Below are 15,925 nucleotides of genomic sequence, written 5' to 3' on the forward strand. Positions count from 1 at the left end.
GGGCAGCGAAAGAGACAAAAAATAATAATACACCATAATAGGTTTTCGTAGATCGTTTGATCGTTTGCACACTGATAGGGCCTCACTTGGATCCAGATATTGTTAGCTTTAGTCAACATGTTTGCTTTGGCTTTTATGTTGACTTTCAAAGCATTGAATTCATTAGATTTGCCAGCGAGAAGGGGTATTTATCCATTGAAATCTGGTTTGGAACAGAATAGCGGACAAACAGGTAAAAGTGTACACTTGGGCATCGATATGTCTGCCGGCAGACCGCTTAACGTATTGTCTCATGTGAAGCAAGGCATCAGGGGAAAACTTGGCCGGAAGTGTCGTAAAGAAAATATTACAGCCACGCATCTTGACATATTAATTCCCGGTGTGGACAGTTTCCGTTAGGATGTGTTTTTTTAAAACCGGTGTCATCAGTCGCAGTCATCAGCAGTTTGCAAAACGTTACGAGAACCTGAAGTATGTATGTACGCACCTTTCAAGTAAAAAGTGAATAAAATAAAGTAGGTAAGTAAAATATACTGGCAGTACGTACTTGAATGCATTTATTGCTCAAAATTTTTATTGCCCGCAGCGGTCCATATGGGATACGATATGTACCGATATAATGTCTGTATACGGTAAGACGTTGACACATTTTCTTCTAATTTTGGAGAATTTGGGGCAATCATGGATCAGGACACAATTTCATCATCTTCATCTAATCATCCATAATCTGTATGTGCTAGTATAAAGAGAGGTTATTATATAAGACCAGCCCAGTTTCGCCATATGCTCGCGCTTCCGAAATATAGAATAATATCTATATAATGCCAATAGTGTACAAAATGCCGGCATGAAATTAATGTCACGCAGCTTCCGTACTGCTACCCCGGACAGAGTCCAGAGATGCCTCGCGACCGGTATCTAATACGTGCTCCAAACCAGATCTCACAGCATGCGGTATCATTATCACTTCTCCACCGGATACCCGATCTCATGTGTCCCTGGCTGTCGATGAGGGCAGATATAGAATTCTGGCAATTATGTGTGGAAGCACTGCCAGTGCAACACTGTATACATGCAGAAATCTGATTAATAAAATTATTCTTGATCCAAATCGGATCTGAGAAATCTGAAACCAACATAGTCCGTGTGCGGATTGTGAAGAAAGACAGAGCACCGCGATTAAAGTCCAACCGACCAGCAGAATCTGTAATGACGGTGTATGTATATACTTTGTATAAACTTCTCAACGTGTTATCTTCCCGCAGCCATGCATTAAAGCTGATTTAATTTGACTTCCTTCGATTTTAGAGCGTAAATGGTCAGTGGAAATTTACTGTGCTCTATGAGTTCTGGATCACTTGTGCATGCACGGCCACTGTCCAGTGTGACAATCATTCTATAATTACAAATTCTTATTCTCGCGCATCATCAGCGATTCAGCAGTACGAATTGTGCCAGCTTCTGGCTGTGCGAGCAGGAACAAAACAGTAGCTGTAAATCCAAGTTACGCAGACAAACCTAAAAATATCATTAACGCTCAAGTTTTTGCTTTCTGCGTCTAGTTAGGCGTTCTTCTTGAATAGAGCTGCACGTATAAATGAATTTTTGTGAGAATACTAGCATATCTAGCTCAAATACGCTTCTTTAATTTTATGTTGATTTTCTTCACATACTAAATTAAGGGTGTTCTATATTTAAAATAAGTAATTATTCAACGATGAATGCACTCTTTGCGAATAATTAGTGTACAGAGTACTACGCGGTCGATCGTGCCTCTGCTGTAGATGTACGTATGTCGAGTTTTGCATACTGTACTCTTTAACATTTTGCATATAATAATTATATTATACAAAGTGCAGATCCTCGCGGAGTCAACTGCAACTAACAACAGAAAGAATAAACATCTGCCCATAGTTAGTCACGCACTGAGGTCAAACTATAATTTTTATCACAGCCCGGTAGTTGAGATAATGCACTAATGAGGGATATTTATGCTTGCTGTCATCTAATGCGGGAGCATTTATTTTGCCAATTATAACAATTGCGGTGCATCAAAAACATACGATATCCTTGCTTATATATAATTCACGCTTCGATCGGCGGCGGTTTGGACAGATGTATTCTGGACCTTGTTGGCCATGTGTGCATTGACGCGACAGGTCTTTCATATTTCATTGTCAGATTAACAACACTAGCTAAAATACATAAATCTTGCAGTTTACCTCTAAAGTATCGCATTTAAAAATTTCGTCAGCACACACAAAAAAACCCAATAATTCTAAATTATTGCTGCTAACTTTCTACGTACAATAGTTTAGTATATGAAAACCTACTCTAATATGAACGAAAATATGAAAACCTACTTTTTAATTGTTATGACTTGTTTTGGTTGTAACGAGACCTGTAGCAATGAGATTTGATCTGCTGTAGATAGCTATTCTACCGAAAATATTTTTCTTAGGGTAGAAACCATGTTTCCGCGATGATTTGCTGGCACAAGTATTGTGTCGCTCTTATGCGTCGCCTGGTTTTGGTGTTATTCTTTTACAAAGTTCTACAAACATGCAAAGGCCGGGCGGGAGGGTCCGGATTCACAATGTCCACTGCTTCAGAGCCCAACAGCAGCAGTGAACAGCAGGACAATTTTTAGTAAATACCCCGTCGAATTGATATACTGTATGTTAGCTCGCTGCAACAATGTCAGCTTCACCGAACATACGGTACATCCAAGAACGGAAGTGCACCGGAAGTGCGATGCCGCTGATGCTTGGATGGAAGTCCTGTACCCGTTTGGTCAAGCCGATCGAAGAATTTATCTCTTGTACCATGTCAGTGTATTAAACCAGACTGACCTTCGGTTCTTGAAAAACACTTTGAAAAACTCTGTTAACTTCGGCATGTAGAAACCATGTTACTGTTTAATTTAATTAGAAGACAATCGAATTGAACCAGTTTTGTTGTCGCAAGTTTCTGTTTCATGCTTTTTTAGTAAACCCAGTCAGGTTATTTATGTAAGTGTTAAAAACCTTTAAGACGAAAATTAATTCATGGCCAGCCGCCGACCGCCGTTCTAATCCAGCAGACAAAACATTTTTTGGTGACAGTTTATCAACACAACAGCTTGTAACGCCACATAATGCACTTTTACATAATTACATAACACACAATGAACTGGCCTCACCGTGGCTTGCAGCTTTGCATACGCTATGTAATCAGCCGGAAGACCTGACAATGGGCTAACTATCATCATCTGAATATGAATAATTGTTGTACACTGGTGGATGAATTTGCGTCCATGGCCGTCGGTAAGGATCGGTATAGCGAACGTTGAAAGTTGACCTGGCTACTGAGCTGGATAAAATTGTTGCAACCTGGGTGTAATATTTGCAGTACGTTATAAAATGCATCGTGAATCGTGATCAATTATATGTATTTAAACATTCTTATTTCCGGAAGCTGTGCACAACAAACACATGTTTCGTACACACCTTCCAAAAATAAGGATGTTTTTCAAATGTTTAAAATCACTTATCAACATGGTCTATGTGACTATATATTTAAATGACTATCGGTTTATTATTGTCGTGTCAAAATTGATACCAATAAATTTGTTTGGAAATTGTGTATGATCTAAAGGCGCGTGTATGAACTGCATACATACCTTATAGTCGGCGGGCCCTGGTCCCTTGGCCTTCGGACTGAACAAGGAACGCATCTTGGCCTTAGGAACAGTCGGCCCATGTTGAGTGACCTTTTTGATAACTGCCCATTTTTTGCAGCTATAGCGGTTGGCTCCTAAAGCACAAATACGAGTAATACCGTACAATTTGAGCTTGCAAAATTCCGTACTAGTGTGCATGAATCGACCTTCACCGTCAGATCTTCGGCATCAAGATAATTCAATTGTAAACATTTTGAAATATTATTTTCGTATAAAATTACAACATGTGTTTGAAGATGATCATTTGCCGTTACTTTGTTGTTGTTTCTGGTACTTTGTTAGTGACCGTGTTACGAGTAAACCTTACAAACCTGGTGTATCGCGTGCAGCATTCAACGCCACCGGCTTGCGAGGATCGGTCGTATTGAAAGCCGGTGGAACTCTGGCCAGATACGGACGATGGAACGATCTCCGGCAGCGCGTAAGGCGATCCGCTCGGGCGACGTCGTACCATCCCGGAGCGGGTATTCGATCCTGCAAATTAGGTATAATTTAATTTCACAAAAAACATAAAAGCATCTGTGCAATAATCCAACAAAAACCTACTTCAACAAGTTTTGCAAAACTCTCAAGCAACAATAAGCATATAGTAATATACTGTATATACATCGTTTTACTAAAGATGCAAAATAAATTTACGGCAATACCTATACTACATTAGCCCACCAGGTAGCGTTTGTGGGCGCCTTCCTTCTCCCTCCAACCCTGCCAGGGAAATATCCCATTGCGATCCTTTTTCACCTGACTGCCGCGCACCACCACGGCAATCGTAGCCGGTATGGAGTAAGTGTTGGGCGCCGGTGTCGGGGATATCTGTGCGGCGTTGGTTCCCGCCCGCGGGACGCCACTACCGAATGCCGCTCGAATATGTGTCTGTGCATTGTGAATTTGCTGGCGGACATTGAGAAACTCCGTCGGACTGAACAGACTCATATTGTTCGGTGCGGAGGTTTTAAACCGCGGTGTTGTGGCAAGAAAGCCTTTGTTAGCGGGACGCTTCACGGGATAGGAGCCTGTTTTTATAGCCGAACGGGGATCAACGTAGGCACTGGAAGCCGGAATGTCCATGTCGATCAAACCGACATCCAAAACGCGCTGCCGAAATGTTTATAAGTAGAATTCAATTGTCTACATCACGACTACATGCATATGCTGAAAATAATTCATCGTTTCTCGTTCTACATTAATTTTTATATATATGTTGCTTGCCATTTAACTATTTTTAGCCACTATTAGGTATTTCTGTTTGTACGCGATTAAGTAGAGGCAGTAACATAATAACCACAAATAAATTTCATAAGCCATATCATAAAATTACGCGGTTATTTGTTTTATTGTTTAATGGATAATGTCAAGCGTTTTAACCTTTGTTGTCGAACTGAACCCAATGGATCGTCTTTGTGCAGCATTCATTGCCTGCATATACTGATCGATCATTTTTCCATGGTTGACGATAATTCGGTTTATACGCTTTTCCAGCACTAAATCTCGATCCAACAATGATTTCTGTTTCTACTAACAAAACCAAGCGTATTTTTCAATAAAATATAAGCCAGCCATCCGTAATTATATGCATGTGCTATTGTAAAATGTACCTCTGTTTGACTACAAAATGTTTGGCTGGTCCGGGTGCCAGGAAAAAACGCATCGTTACCGCGATTCGGCTGGTCTAATGCCATTTCTTGTTCAAATCTTAAGACAGGATGAACGGGAGCCGCTAGACAAAAAACCAGAACCGAAATGATAAGTCAGTTACATACGTAACGATATATTTAATCATCAGCATTATAAACACACAGCGAGTTCCACCAGAATTAATTTTCTTCATGGTTCCAGGCGATTCGTACGCTCCCGGCCCAGGAGTGATACTGAGTGGAAAAACCGATCCTCGTGTCGCTCGAGAAAATCCTCCGCCGTAAAATCGATGGTGAAATGGCTCGGCTGCCTGCAAATATCTGTAGGTAATAAACGGCCATATGCATATAGTCATGCAAAATGAAACTGCTGTAATGATTACTCTGCGATCTAGTCCAATATGTATATACGGAGTTGCATAATACGTTATGATCGCTTGAATATATTTTCTATGCCAAAATTAGTTAAAAACAGTTTTCACTTTTACAAGTAACGTGCACGAATTTAAATGGACTTTCTTCTCAAAACAGGTAGCCCGTAAACATTTCCAAAAAACTCGAAAATACATATTACGATTTATGTATCGGCATGCGTGCCGAGGCGGAATGTATATGGGCAATACTCCTTGGCTTAACTAAAATTTATAAATTCATGACTTCAATTTTGTGTACTTAAGCATTTCTGTATACTATTTTCATGTACACCAGCACGAATTTTAAGCTGAAAAGAAAATACCTACTTTTGCCCAGTTATGCAATTTTTATGACAAACTAAAACACGTTCGAGTAAATGTAAGAGTACAAAGGTAAAGGAACCGGGATCACGGTTTTTTCAACCGAACACGTTTATGTAAAACTCTTCTTAGCGTAATATATATCGTGGTGCAATGGTATATAAGGTACTCATTAAATGCCGCTGTAATTAACTCACCTGTGAGCAGGCGTCGTCGCGTTGGCAGATTAGTATGTTATCGGCTCCTTTCTCGAAAACATTCCCACTGGCGTCTACTGTGTAGCCGTGAGCACGACCACGTGGGGATACGTTTGGTCCATCGTAAAATCCCTTTCGAGCCAACTAAACAAAGCGCTTCGTTTTGTGCATGGCGTACTTTGCCAAAAGTTTAAGGCATGCCGTCCATATCCCAGGTTAACTTTTATCATTAATCTGAGGTTCGTTTTATTGGAGTAGATTACCCACGTTGCCTTGGTTGAGGTAGGTCAGCAACAGGGCCATGACCTTATGATGGGACTGCGGTGTGGGTCGAGGAATGTGTGTCGGAAACCAGATGACATGTTTGTTGTGATCACATGGCGCCACACCTGTTGGTTTCAGTGGTTGGAAGCGAGGAACGATGCTTTTGAAATCGCTGGATATCTGGAAAAACATATTGCACACAACCGGTTTAGCAGAATAGTTAAGTGCGTCTGTATATTGATGGATGCGAAAGCGGACAAATCTTCATTTTTTCGAAATAAATCGATAAATCGATTTTTTTCGGTTTTTATTCCGTAATAATGTCGTACTTGCTCACCGGATGACAGGATAAAAACCTGAGAAAACTTTCACCAATTGTTTTGGTCTACTGCGTGGAAAAGCAGCAGTGACTATGGGTACGATATGTTTTATGTAGTGTAGTACGGTAGCTCACATGTAAAATCGATGCACTTTAAATTGTGCCCACGTGAATATGACTTATACGCGTACTTCTATGCAGACAAAATTACATTATTTGATCGCATTTACTCATTTTTATAGCAATTTTTTATACTGTCCGAATGAGGGCTACTCTTTTTTATATTAAATTTAAATGCAAAATTATTTATTCAGAATAATTTCTGTAGATAATTGTGAACGGCGACAGAATTTTTTCTATTAACTGAAAGAGAAGTGGATTGCATTTAATAACGACAGACTACGTAAGCGGTAAGCCATGAAGTTATTACATAAATGCAAGTCTATTGTCTATTACGGATTCGTGTGAAGCTGTTTCTCGTAAAAATCTTTAATATATTATCTAAAACCGGGAATTACAACTGTGAAGTATAGGTACATCAATCACTTCAAATATTTTAATCGCTGCCTACCTGGGGTGAATTTTTCGTTTTCTTATGGCTGGTGTCATACAATTTTGCTGGGGTTTCTCGTCCGCCTTTTTCGAACATATAGGCCAATGTGCTTCGTTCTTGAAAGCTTCCGAATGGGGGATGAATTCCAAGGGGTTCATTGACTGAAGATATACGAATTCCGCATTTGTTATATTGACACGTAAGCGGTAAGTAGAAATAGAAAAGATTCCCTAATTAATCCACCTGTTGCATTGGAATGGGGATCGTATGTTCCAACATCCGGTCCATAACGCAAAACATTTTGCTGAAAACTCCACAAACGAGGTGAATCATCCTCCAAACCGCAGTGCGCCATTTACTTTGTATTTTTTGCCTGATATATTTCGTATTTCGTAATACGACAGATAGGGAACTAGTAAAAATAATACATTACAGTCGCGATTTGTAATTAGCAACCATAAAAACTGAGATCAAGATTTCATGTTTTGCATTTCGTGGAGAAAATATAAGGCACAGTACGGAATTACGTCAAAAGTTTTTTAGTAACACCGCATGAGTTAAGTGTAGCAAACGTCTGTTTCTATTAATAGCGTTTCATGTCAATAGAAAATACTGCTTACTTAATTAAGTTACAATACTGTATACATACCTACATAGGTAGTACTTGTACTTATCTAGTGATTAATTTTGCCTGCAAGAGGTCAATATGACTAAACTGTTGTTGATTGCTTTTTTGGTTGCCGGGAAACTGCACTGCAAACCGATTTGTGATCCTTTTTCGCAAAGTGAAACTGAAAGTACTGTACATTTACTACATGTTAAAACACAGTACGGTACAAGTATTTTAGGTTGGCTTTTGCAAGTTTAGCACTTGATCAGCAGACCTAATACATGTGCTTTCAGTAAAAACTATAAGCATCAAAACTGACCGTGTGTCAAAACTGTAAATTACCTGCATGGGGCAAATTATTGTTACAAACTAGCAGTTGTACTAATCAGCTTATGACAAAAACGAATTGCTTAGCGAGTAACGCGAATACTATCTATTCCAGTTTGAGAAGCATAATGCAGCAATGGTTTTGCAATGGATTTTTTGTAATATACAATCCTGATAAGTAATGTACGAGTAATACAGATGTCGTATCTAACTGCAAAACAGATGTTTGTACATTTTCCCGATTGCGCTTTATTATGGCAACATTCTGGGTTCAAATGTTTGTAATATGGTTTTGAAGGCTGCGTTAATAAACGGGTAAATACGGCGGTTTGTACGAGTACCACCGGACCGTTAATTGTCGAGCGGTACCTTATGGTTAGCACAGCTAAGGTACCGCTCAACTTTTTACTTCACGACGCTTAACTAATTTTTGTGCAATAAACAGAAACAGCTAAAATACTTATTTAAAAGTCTTTAATTTTTAAGATTATAAACCGTTAACAACAAATATGTAAAGCGTAGCGAAAAATGGATAGTTCATACTTCTAACCAATATGTTTTGGTCTGTGTCAGATTTGTAGAATGCAGTGATAAGCCGATCGTCAAGGAAACGTTGGTCACTTAGCGGTCAGTATAAGTATGTACCGTAATTGCTCATTCCTTCGAATGAATGAAACACGTATAATTTACCCAATGAACTCCCAGCCGTCACTTTGAATGAATGAACAAAATGAGTGATTACCGTATTCCTGACACTTCCCTTTGATACCTACCTGTCCAGGGGTCTTATGGGTAAGCTCATTTTATCTTGATCCGTCGGCGCCGTTTACTGACGAAGAATTACGGGACAACAACCTAAAATATACTTACACATACCAACGATTCGAAGAAACTATACGCAGCCACAAATTGACCATCGTTTGTTCGGTTCCTTATTATAGGGCTGCAGTCCATATAATCATTTTGAAAGAATATAATCAAGGAAGAATGCACATTGACATGAGTACAATCATCAAAAATCTCATTCATTCCAAAATTAAAGGCAGTCAGTGCAGATTGCAACAGGACTAATAAATAAGTAACAGTACAAGTCCTTGTGACAATAAAATCACGCTTCAGCCGAGTATCAGCATCTGCATTTGGAATTTTTTAAAGTCGAGTAGCGATTAGTGCCATTTTAGGGCGATGACGCCTAGCTAACGCGGAGAAATAAGCACAACACTTTTCTTTACTTCGGGCACTCAACAACTTGAGATTATTTCAAAAAAGAAAACAACAGGCGTATCCAACACTAGTGCGAACTTTAGTTCCGAGTCACATAATTATAAATTTTTAGCATTTACTTGGTGAAGAACATTTTTTACAGCTATGGGCTATCAGTTGAGGTCCCTAGTTCGGGTAGTAACCTAAAGCAGCTTTGAAAATTGATACTACATTTAAAAAAGCAAACTGTAATGTAAGATTGTTAAAACAGTGCATGTGAATTGAGTGGCGTCAACATTAATTTTAACTAATTGTGCCGGTGTTGAGAGTTACACTATTTCAGGCTTTACAGAGCAAGTGCTTTACTTTAACGCAGTGACCCATGGAAAACCGGTACAGTTATAAACGGTTATAAACTGGTACATCGCAACATCGGCATCTGGATGTCGATCTACAGTAATTAAATTTAGATTAGATTAACAGTACTTTTAAAAAATGTACCGCACGGAACTCACCACGAACGTGGATGTCGATCTACAGTAATCAAATTTAGATTAGATTAACAGTACTTTTAAAAAATGTACCGCACGGAACTCACCACGAACGTGGATGTCGATCTACAGTAATCAAATTTAGATTAGATTAACAGTACTTTTAAAAAATGTACCGCACGGAACTCACCACGAACGTGGATGTCGATCTACAGTAATTAAATTTAGATTAGATTAACAGTACTTTTAAAAAATGTACCGCTCGGAATTCACCACGAAAGTTGTCGTAAAATCATAATATCTACAAAGGACGTACCAAAAGTAAGTTTCCCTATTTTGCCTCTTCCAGCGCAAATGCCTTTAGCTTTTGTTATCCATGCAGATATAAATGCCGTTCATTAAGGAAAAGAAGTAAAATATGACTTTGTCTAAGAACAATCAAATGGAGAAGAACTGCCAAAATATCCATCGACCACTTTTTCGCACTTTGCCACGGATTTTACCAGGACAAATTTTGCAATTTTTCTCAAACATCCTGTAAACTTTTTGTAACAATCAAAGCCTTTACAAGTAAAGTATTCTTCTCTCTTCTGATCTCAATTAATAAACAAAAAAATTTACTCATACTGTTTTCTGGGAAAATAGAAACTATCGATGACCAAGTGCAAAAAACAAAGAGCTGTCTTACTTCTAGACGGTGAAAAAATCAAAATTTCACGAAAAAAAATATTGTCCTCGCTGTAACTTAAAGTCCATTGGTATCTTAGATGCGCATAACTGCGCATAAAATTTTCTTTTTATTGATGCAAAGAATCTTGAATTCGTAGATCCGAGAAGGCTGAACAAGACAAAATTGGGTGTCGTGAGGAAGAAAATGTTTACTCAAGACCCTGAACTTCCCAAAAAGATCTACTACAGAAATATTAAGCACACTATTTGCACTTAACACTTTTATTTTCGGCCAAAACCTGGGCTGGGGCGGAAGTGATACAAGAATGAATGGGTTTCTAAAAAGTCCGTGGAAAATGTGAAAAAGTGGTAAAAGCCATTCTATTTCTCCTTTCTCCCGTTTCTCATCAAACCATTTAATTCTGATTTTCCTGAGTAGTTTACATAATTGCTTATGTAACAAAAAATGTATCAGTTGTGTATTACTTCAGATGGCAGGAAGGCAAAATAGGGAAACTTACTTTTGGTACGTCCTTTGTAAATATGAAATGACGGTGCATACCTGTCGCAAATTGACAAGGCAGCATTACGTTTATGACGAACGCTGTGGCCATTGGCCAATCACTTCTTCGCGCTTCCGTTATGGTTTTAGCGCGGCATCCACTATGATAATAATTATTATGGCTCCTGCATTCGCACAGGCAAGTTCCACCTCTCACATGCCAGAAGTAAAGGACTTGTCTTCGTGTACCGCATGGCAGCGTGATCATAAGACGCACTGTTTTCTGCGAATCTGGCGCTTATTCACACGGTTATACCGATTGTTTATGTATCTGTACACTGCGACAGATATCTAGGACTGTGAGCTATTGGATTTTCCTGTTTGTCTTATTATTGAATTATTCCAGTATATATAATGCTTAAATTTCCTTTTTACGATCTAAAATGGGTTTTCATTCTAATAACACCCTGTGTCCACCTACTTATAATTCATCCCGGATCGTCTACGCCTTTAGTGGCCCGCAGACTGTTGAATCTTGGGAGCGAGTATACGCACATCCAGTCCAGTATGCAGTATTCTTCTTCTCGCACACATTTATTTAACAGCGATACCGTAAGTAAAATAAGAGTTTTATGAAAACACTAATTTGTACTCGTATATCACCATCATTAATTAAGCTAACGTTAATGTGTATCATCATTCATCATTACATATCCATATATCGTATATCTATATCGTATACATAATTAATACAGACAGGTTGTTCCCTAACTTATTTGCCTTTTCAAATCTTATAGAGTTTTCATACACTGCCGGTATGCAGTTCGACATCTGTCTGTAACAGAATCAATAATTTCACTGGTCAAACGGAAGTGCACAGAATCTGCAAATGCCCTTTGACGTCGCATTCATTATCAGGTAAGTACCACTCGCAGTATTTTCGTTTTGCCTTTTATTATTGTTTTAAGTTTTAAAATTAAGTTTACTATAGCGATCAAAAGTTGCGGCACGGAAGGAAAACGATAATTTAAATTTGCCAGTCGGTAGCATGTTTATATTCTTATTATCTTATATGTCTTATAATATGAATATTTTTCTGCACGATTTAGTATCTTATAAGTTCGGTACAGCCAATATTCAATTACTTGATATTTTTTTGCAATTTTCGTTGTATAGACAAAAAAGGTGACGGTGGCAGCGGCAATTTTCGCGAAAATACCGCGATTGATCCCTGCCCAATTAGTACGAACATTTCCGATGGCTTCACGTTTTCAAGCGATGGACAATATTACACGGTAAGAAATGGTTTTTCTAAAAATATTAACCAATTTTATTATTCCATGTGTACTCGATCTTTACGGTAATCGAAACATATTATTGTACGGGGATGAATTTGCATTTTACTGATTATGCTGCGAGTAGATTTTCAATTTAATACAGGCAAAGTACAACACTAAAAAATCGCCGTTCATATTAAAAAATAAACAAACGAATAGAAACTGTAGAAGATGGGAATGACACTTAATGTTACATTAATTCGGTTAATTTTATAATTTTAACCGCTTCTGTGTGTACTCTAGATGTGCCGACCGTTAGTAAGAACACTCCCGCAGTGCCGGTATTTTCGTGACACAACATTCGTTATTACATCATATCCTTCCCGCAAACATATTCAGCAGACTATGCGTTGCATTTGTCCAAACGGAAGCAGCACCTATTTGGCAAAGTGGATGCAAAAGCACAATTCCCCACACAGTAAAATTATTTACCACTATGCGTGCAGCCCTCCATCGGTAAGACACCAGTGACCTTTAATTATACAAGTTCCAGAGCAGCTAACATACAGCAATTATGCCACGAATCAGCATAGAGCCATAGACCATGGATATCAAGCCAAAGATTGCCAATAATTTTGTTTTAGCACATTGAGTGTACCGCCAAAGAACCTTGCGCACTATTCGTCAGCAGCAGTGCGAAAAACATCCATCGACAGAACGTTTGCGCTTGTCCTTCCGGTACTTCATGTCCAGAAAATTTGGCCGATGGTGACATCAGCGTATTCGATGCCGATATTCGGTCCAACGCCACTACGTACGCTGCATATTGTTCATTTTCGAAAGGGTCAAAATGAACTAACCGCAGTTCGACATACGCTGCTCAAAGTTTAGAGTTTATAAAGTCTGTTAGTTTTGTAAGCAAAATTTGTAATGATACTGACTGTAAATACTGGCTTTTATTACTGATTTATTCCTGTAGTGTAGGCATTTAACGACGTCAGGAGCGCAAATACCGAAACAGACGTGTTCACAGTAATTGTAACAAAGGTCATGTTTTTGTACTAATTTTGTTTGTACTAATTAATATGAATGTCTGTATTTCGGTGTGGTCAAATTAAAATAAACCTATTGACGCTACAACCCTACAACTTATATATACCATAGTAGTACAACAAGCACAATGTCACGAATCTAAGTACTATAATGTAATTACCGTATAATAATTGCACATGCAGTAAAAGACACGTTATGAGTAAAACCTAGTACGTCAGTACTTACTTACAGTAATTTGTTATTATTTTACGTTTAGTACGACAGTACTTACTTTAAGTACTTACTTAATCAGACCGCGACATTCCAGATGCCATTCTTGATGCGTTCGGGAAGCGGCATAATCGAATCCAGACTTGAGTAGACTTTACGACACTATGATGGCGCATTTCCTCCGATGACATACAATACACAATTACATGCATATTGTACATCCTGCATTGCCGGTGACAGTGCTGTAAGATCGCATTCAGTGCATGGATGCATGCTGACTTCGTTAAAACTGCTTGATACCTGCCACAAATTTACTTAATTGAAGTTATTATGGTTCGGTACGAAAAATGCCTGAGCGAGTGGAAAATATGATTAAAATAAGGACAACAGATTATCTGGTCATTCTAACTTTTGAACTCAACTGCTACCTAATCGTGGAAGTGTTAAACAAGGCATGCCGAATTTGTTGGCAATCCCGCTTTGACTGTGCACAAATAGAATCTTTAACAGAAACAGCTGGAGTACTGAAAAAGTTTTCGTCCTTCATAGCAATGCTGCGAGCAGCGCTGTTTCAGACGTCTGACAATGTTTCGTTGGATATAGCAAGACGTCTCAAAAATCGGGAGAAAAGTCGTGAAGAACTGGGTTAGTTCAAGCCAATTCTTACCGGTAACTTAAATTTTTCCCAAAAATGTTTTTGATATTTTACGATTATTTAAGGAAGCTTCTCAGCGGATGCAGTTTGTGGTTAATGTCCCTTTTCAGAGCGTAACCCATCGATGCCATCGAGAGAATCCAGTGAATCCAGCAAAACCACCGCTGACCGGGTTTTTCTAAAATTATTGTACAGATCGGAATTTGAAGCTTGTACATACGTTCTCCCTTTGGACAACAACGACACCGAGCAAAGTTTCAGTCAGTCGCTTAAAAAATCGCATGAATCTGCCGACAAATTCCCTGAACGGCAGAATGCCCAGATTCATCCAGAAAAGCAGAACAATTTACACAGATTTGCCGTTCTGCAGCTAGAAGCACGCTTGGACCACCTTTCTAAAGATAAAGACAAATTAAGGGTAGAAAACGAATTTTTAAAAATGTCATGACTTGTGTCATTTTGTATATTTAATATTAATTGTGATTTTTTAATAAAAAGATTTATGGTTTTTCAAAATGTAGGATGAGTTGAGTCGTACAAAAACCAGCCTGAGACAGTCCGAAGCTCGTGAACTGTCGTTGATCGAAGATGCCGAACGGCTGAAGCGAAAGGTCGGAAAGCAAATGATTGCCTTGAAATCCCACTGCGACAAGCGGCTGCAGCACCTCGAGCTGGAGAATAAACTGCTCACTCACGATCTCACGCTGACGCGGCGGGAAGTAAGCAGTCTGAAGGCCCAACTGCGGCGCGCCCAAACCGAGATTGCCCTCTATTCTCGTCGTTTCAGACCCGGAATCGTAAATTCACCGGCCGCTGTCCGTGAGCATTCTCCGCACTGTTACCTGCGCAAGCAAACAGATCTCCCCACCCACCGTCCAAATCCGTCGACCAATCGGCGCGCTTCCACATTGGATCGTACGCATTCAGCCGGTGCTGGCGGAAAGACCTGCCGCGCTGACGTAAGCGAACCGTTCCGTAGCCGCAGTTACTCACCGGGCGGTGTTGACCAATCCAAACCACGCTTCGAACTGCACATCATCAAACATAACCGTTCGGCGTCGCTTGACCAGCAAACACGACAACGGTCCGTGGATAACCGTGCCTACGGCTGTAGGGGAAAATTCGCGCCGCAATATAACGGGACGACCGATCCGCGCAGCACATCACCCTCGCTTGCTTCTTCACCAACACCGTTCCAACTAGAATCGAGATTTTCGAGAAAATCGAATCATGAAATGACCGCGAAAGGGGACTATAGTCGCCAGTCATCGCCGCTGTTTGTGGCGAAGAAAGATCGTGCTGTCACTCCGAGTCCCACCCGGCCGCTGTATGGTGCTTCACGATTCGTGGATTCCGACGATGAGGTCACGGCGGGACAGCGTTCGCCTGCACGGCCGCCCATGATGATTATGGATGATGTGTCCGCACGTGCCAAGTTTTTACTGCAGAAATATCGTAGGAAAAACCAGTGTGGATCGTCTTACACATAAAAGTAAAATGCTGCGC

The 15,925-nt window shown here is 39.6% G+C and overlaps 3 protein-coding genes across 4 annotated transcripts; 2 read left to right on the forward strand and 1 right to left on the reverse strand.

The window, feature by feature from the left end:
* Positions 1–790: 790 nt before the first annotated feature.
* LOC129593882 (uncharacterized) lies at positions 791–8,073 on the reverse strand. 2 transcript variants are annotated; one of them, XR_008691139.1, is made up of 12 exons: positions 7,666–8,073; positions 7,441–7,583; positions 6,554–6,730; positions 6,287–6,430; positions 5,519–5,666; positions 5,317–5,438; positions 5,087–5,233; positions 4,388–4,816; positions 4,033–4,195; positions 3,662–3,795; positions 3,182–3,371; positions 791–1,204 (listed from the first exon to the last, which is right to left on the reverse strand). XR_008691139.1 is itself a non-coding variant. In XM_055490375.1 (11 exons), exons 1-11 carry the CDS (start codon positions 7,775–7,777, stop codon positions 3,237–3,239), a joined length of 1,854 nt encoding a protein of 617 aa, XP_055346350.1. In that variant the 5' UTR covers positions 7,778–8,073; the 3' UTR covers positions 2,958–3,236. The 2 variants fall into 2 exon arrangements, 1 of the variants encoding a protein (XP_055346350.1); XM_055490375.1 differs by lacking the exon at positions 791–1,204 and having other exon boundaries at positions 2,958–3,371.
* Positions 8,074–11,479: 3,406 nt separating this feature from the next.
* On the forward strand, positions 11,480–13,498 carry LOC129593937 (protein giant-lens-like). Its single transcript, XM_055490451.1, has 5 exons — positions 11,480–11,836; positions 12,022–12,142; positions 12,401–12,519; positions 12,805–13,017; positions 13,146–13,498. Exons 1-5 carry the CDS (start codon positions 11,639–11,641, stop codon positions 13,353–13,355), a joined length of 861 nt encoding a protein of 286 aa, XP_055346426.1. The 5' UTR covers positions 11,480–11,638; the 3' UTR covers positions 13,356–13,498.
* A 576-nt stretch (positions 13,499–14,074) lies between these two features.
* On the forward strand, positions 14,075–15,918 carry LOC129593932 (centrosomal protein CCDC61-like). Its single transcript, XM_055490447.1, has 3 exons — positions 14,075–14,409; positions 14,530–14,837; positions 14,941–15,918. Exons 1-3 carry the CDS (start codon positions 14,112–14,114, stop codon positions 15,907–15,909), a joined length of 1,575 nt encoding a protein of 524 aa, XP_055346422.1. The 5' UTR covers positions 14,075–14,111; the 3' UTR covers positions 15,910–15,918.
* Positions 15,919–15,925: the final 7 nt, after the last annotated feature.

Source organism: Paramacrobiotus metropolitanus, unplaced genomic scaffold (assembly GCF_019649055.1).
Source record: "Paramacrobiotus metropolitanus isolate TYO unplaced genomic scaffold, Prichtersi_v1.0 Parri_scaffold0000064, whole genome shotgun sequence".
Lineage (NCBI taxonomy): Eukaryota > Metazoa > Tardigrada > Eutardigrada > Parachela > Macrobiotidae > Paramacrobiotus > Paramacrobiotus metropolitanus.

Bases quoted from the DNA above. Each gene is read 5' to 3' on its own strand.
- LOC129593882 (XM_055490375.1), bottom strand. From the start codon at position 7,777: ATGGCGCACTGCGGTTTGGAGGATGATTCACCTCGTTTGTGGAGTTTT. The intron at 4,817-5,086 runs GTTAAAACGCTT...ACATTTCGGCAG, and splicing joins GGTTCAGTTCGACAACAAAG to CGCGTTTTGGATGTCGGTTT. The intron at 3,372-3,661 runs GTATGTATGCAG...TATTACACCCAG, and splicing joins CAGGGCCCGCCGACTATAAG to GTTGCAACAATTTTATCCAG.
- LOC129593937 (XM_055490451.1), top strand. From the start codon at position 11,639: ATGCTTAAATTTCCTTTTTACGATCTAAAATGGGTTTTCATTCTAATA. The intron at 11,837-12,021 runs GTAAGTAAAATA...CAAATCTTATAG, and splicing joins ATTTATTTAACAGCGATACC to AGTTTTCATACACTGCCGGT. The intron at 12,520-12,804 runs GTAAGAAATGGT...TGTGTACTCTAG, and splicing joins GCGATGGACAATATTACACG to ATGTGCCGACCGTTAGTAAG.
- LOC129593932 (XM_055490447.1), top strand. From the start codon at position 14,112: ATGCCTGAGCGAGTGGAAAATATGATTAAAATAAGGACAACAGATTAT. The intron at 14,410-14,529 runs GTTAGTTCAAGC...GTCCCTTTTCAG, and splicing joins GAAAAGTCGTGAAGAACTGG to AGCGTAACCCATCGATGCCA. The intron at 14,838-14,940 runs GTAGAAAACGAA...TTCAAAATGTAG, and splicing joins AAGATAAAGACAAATTAAGG to GATGAGTTGAGTCGTACAAA.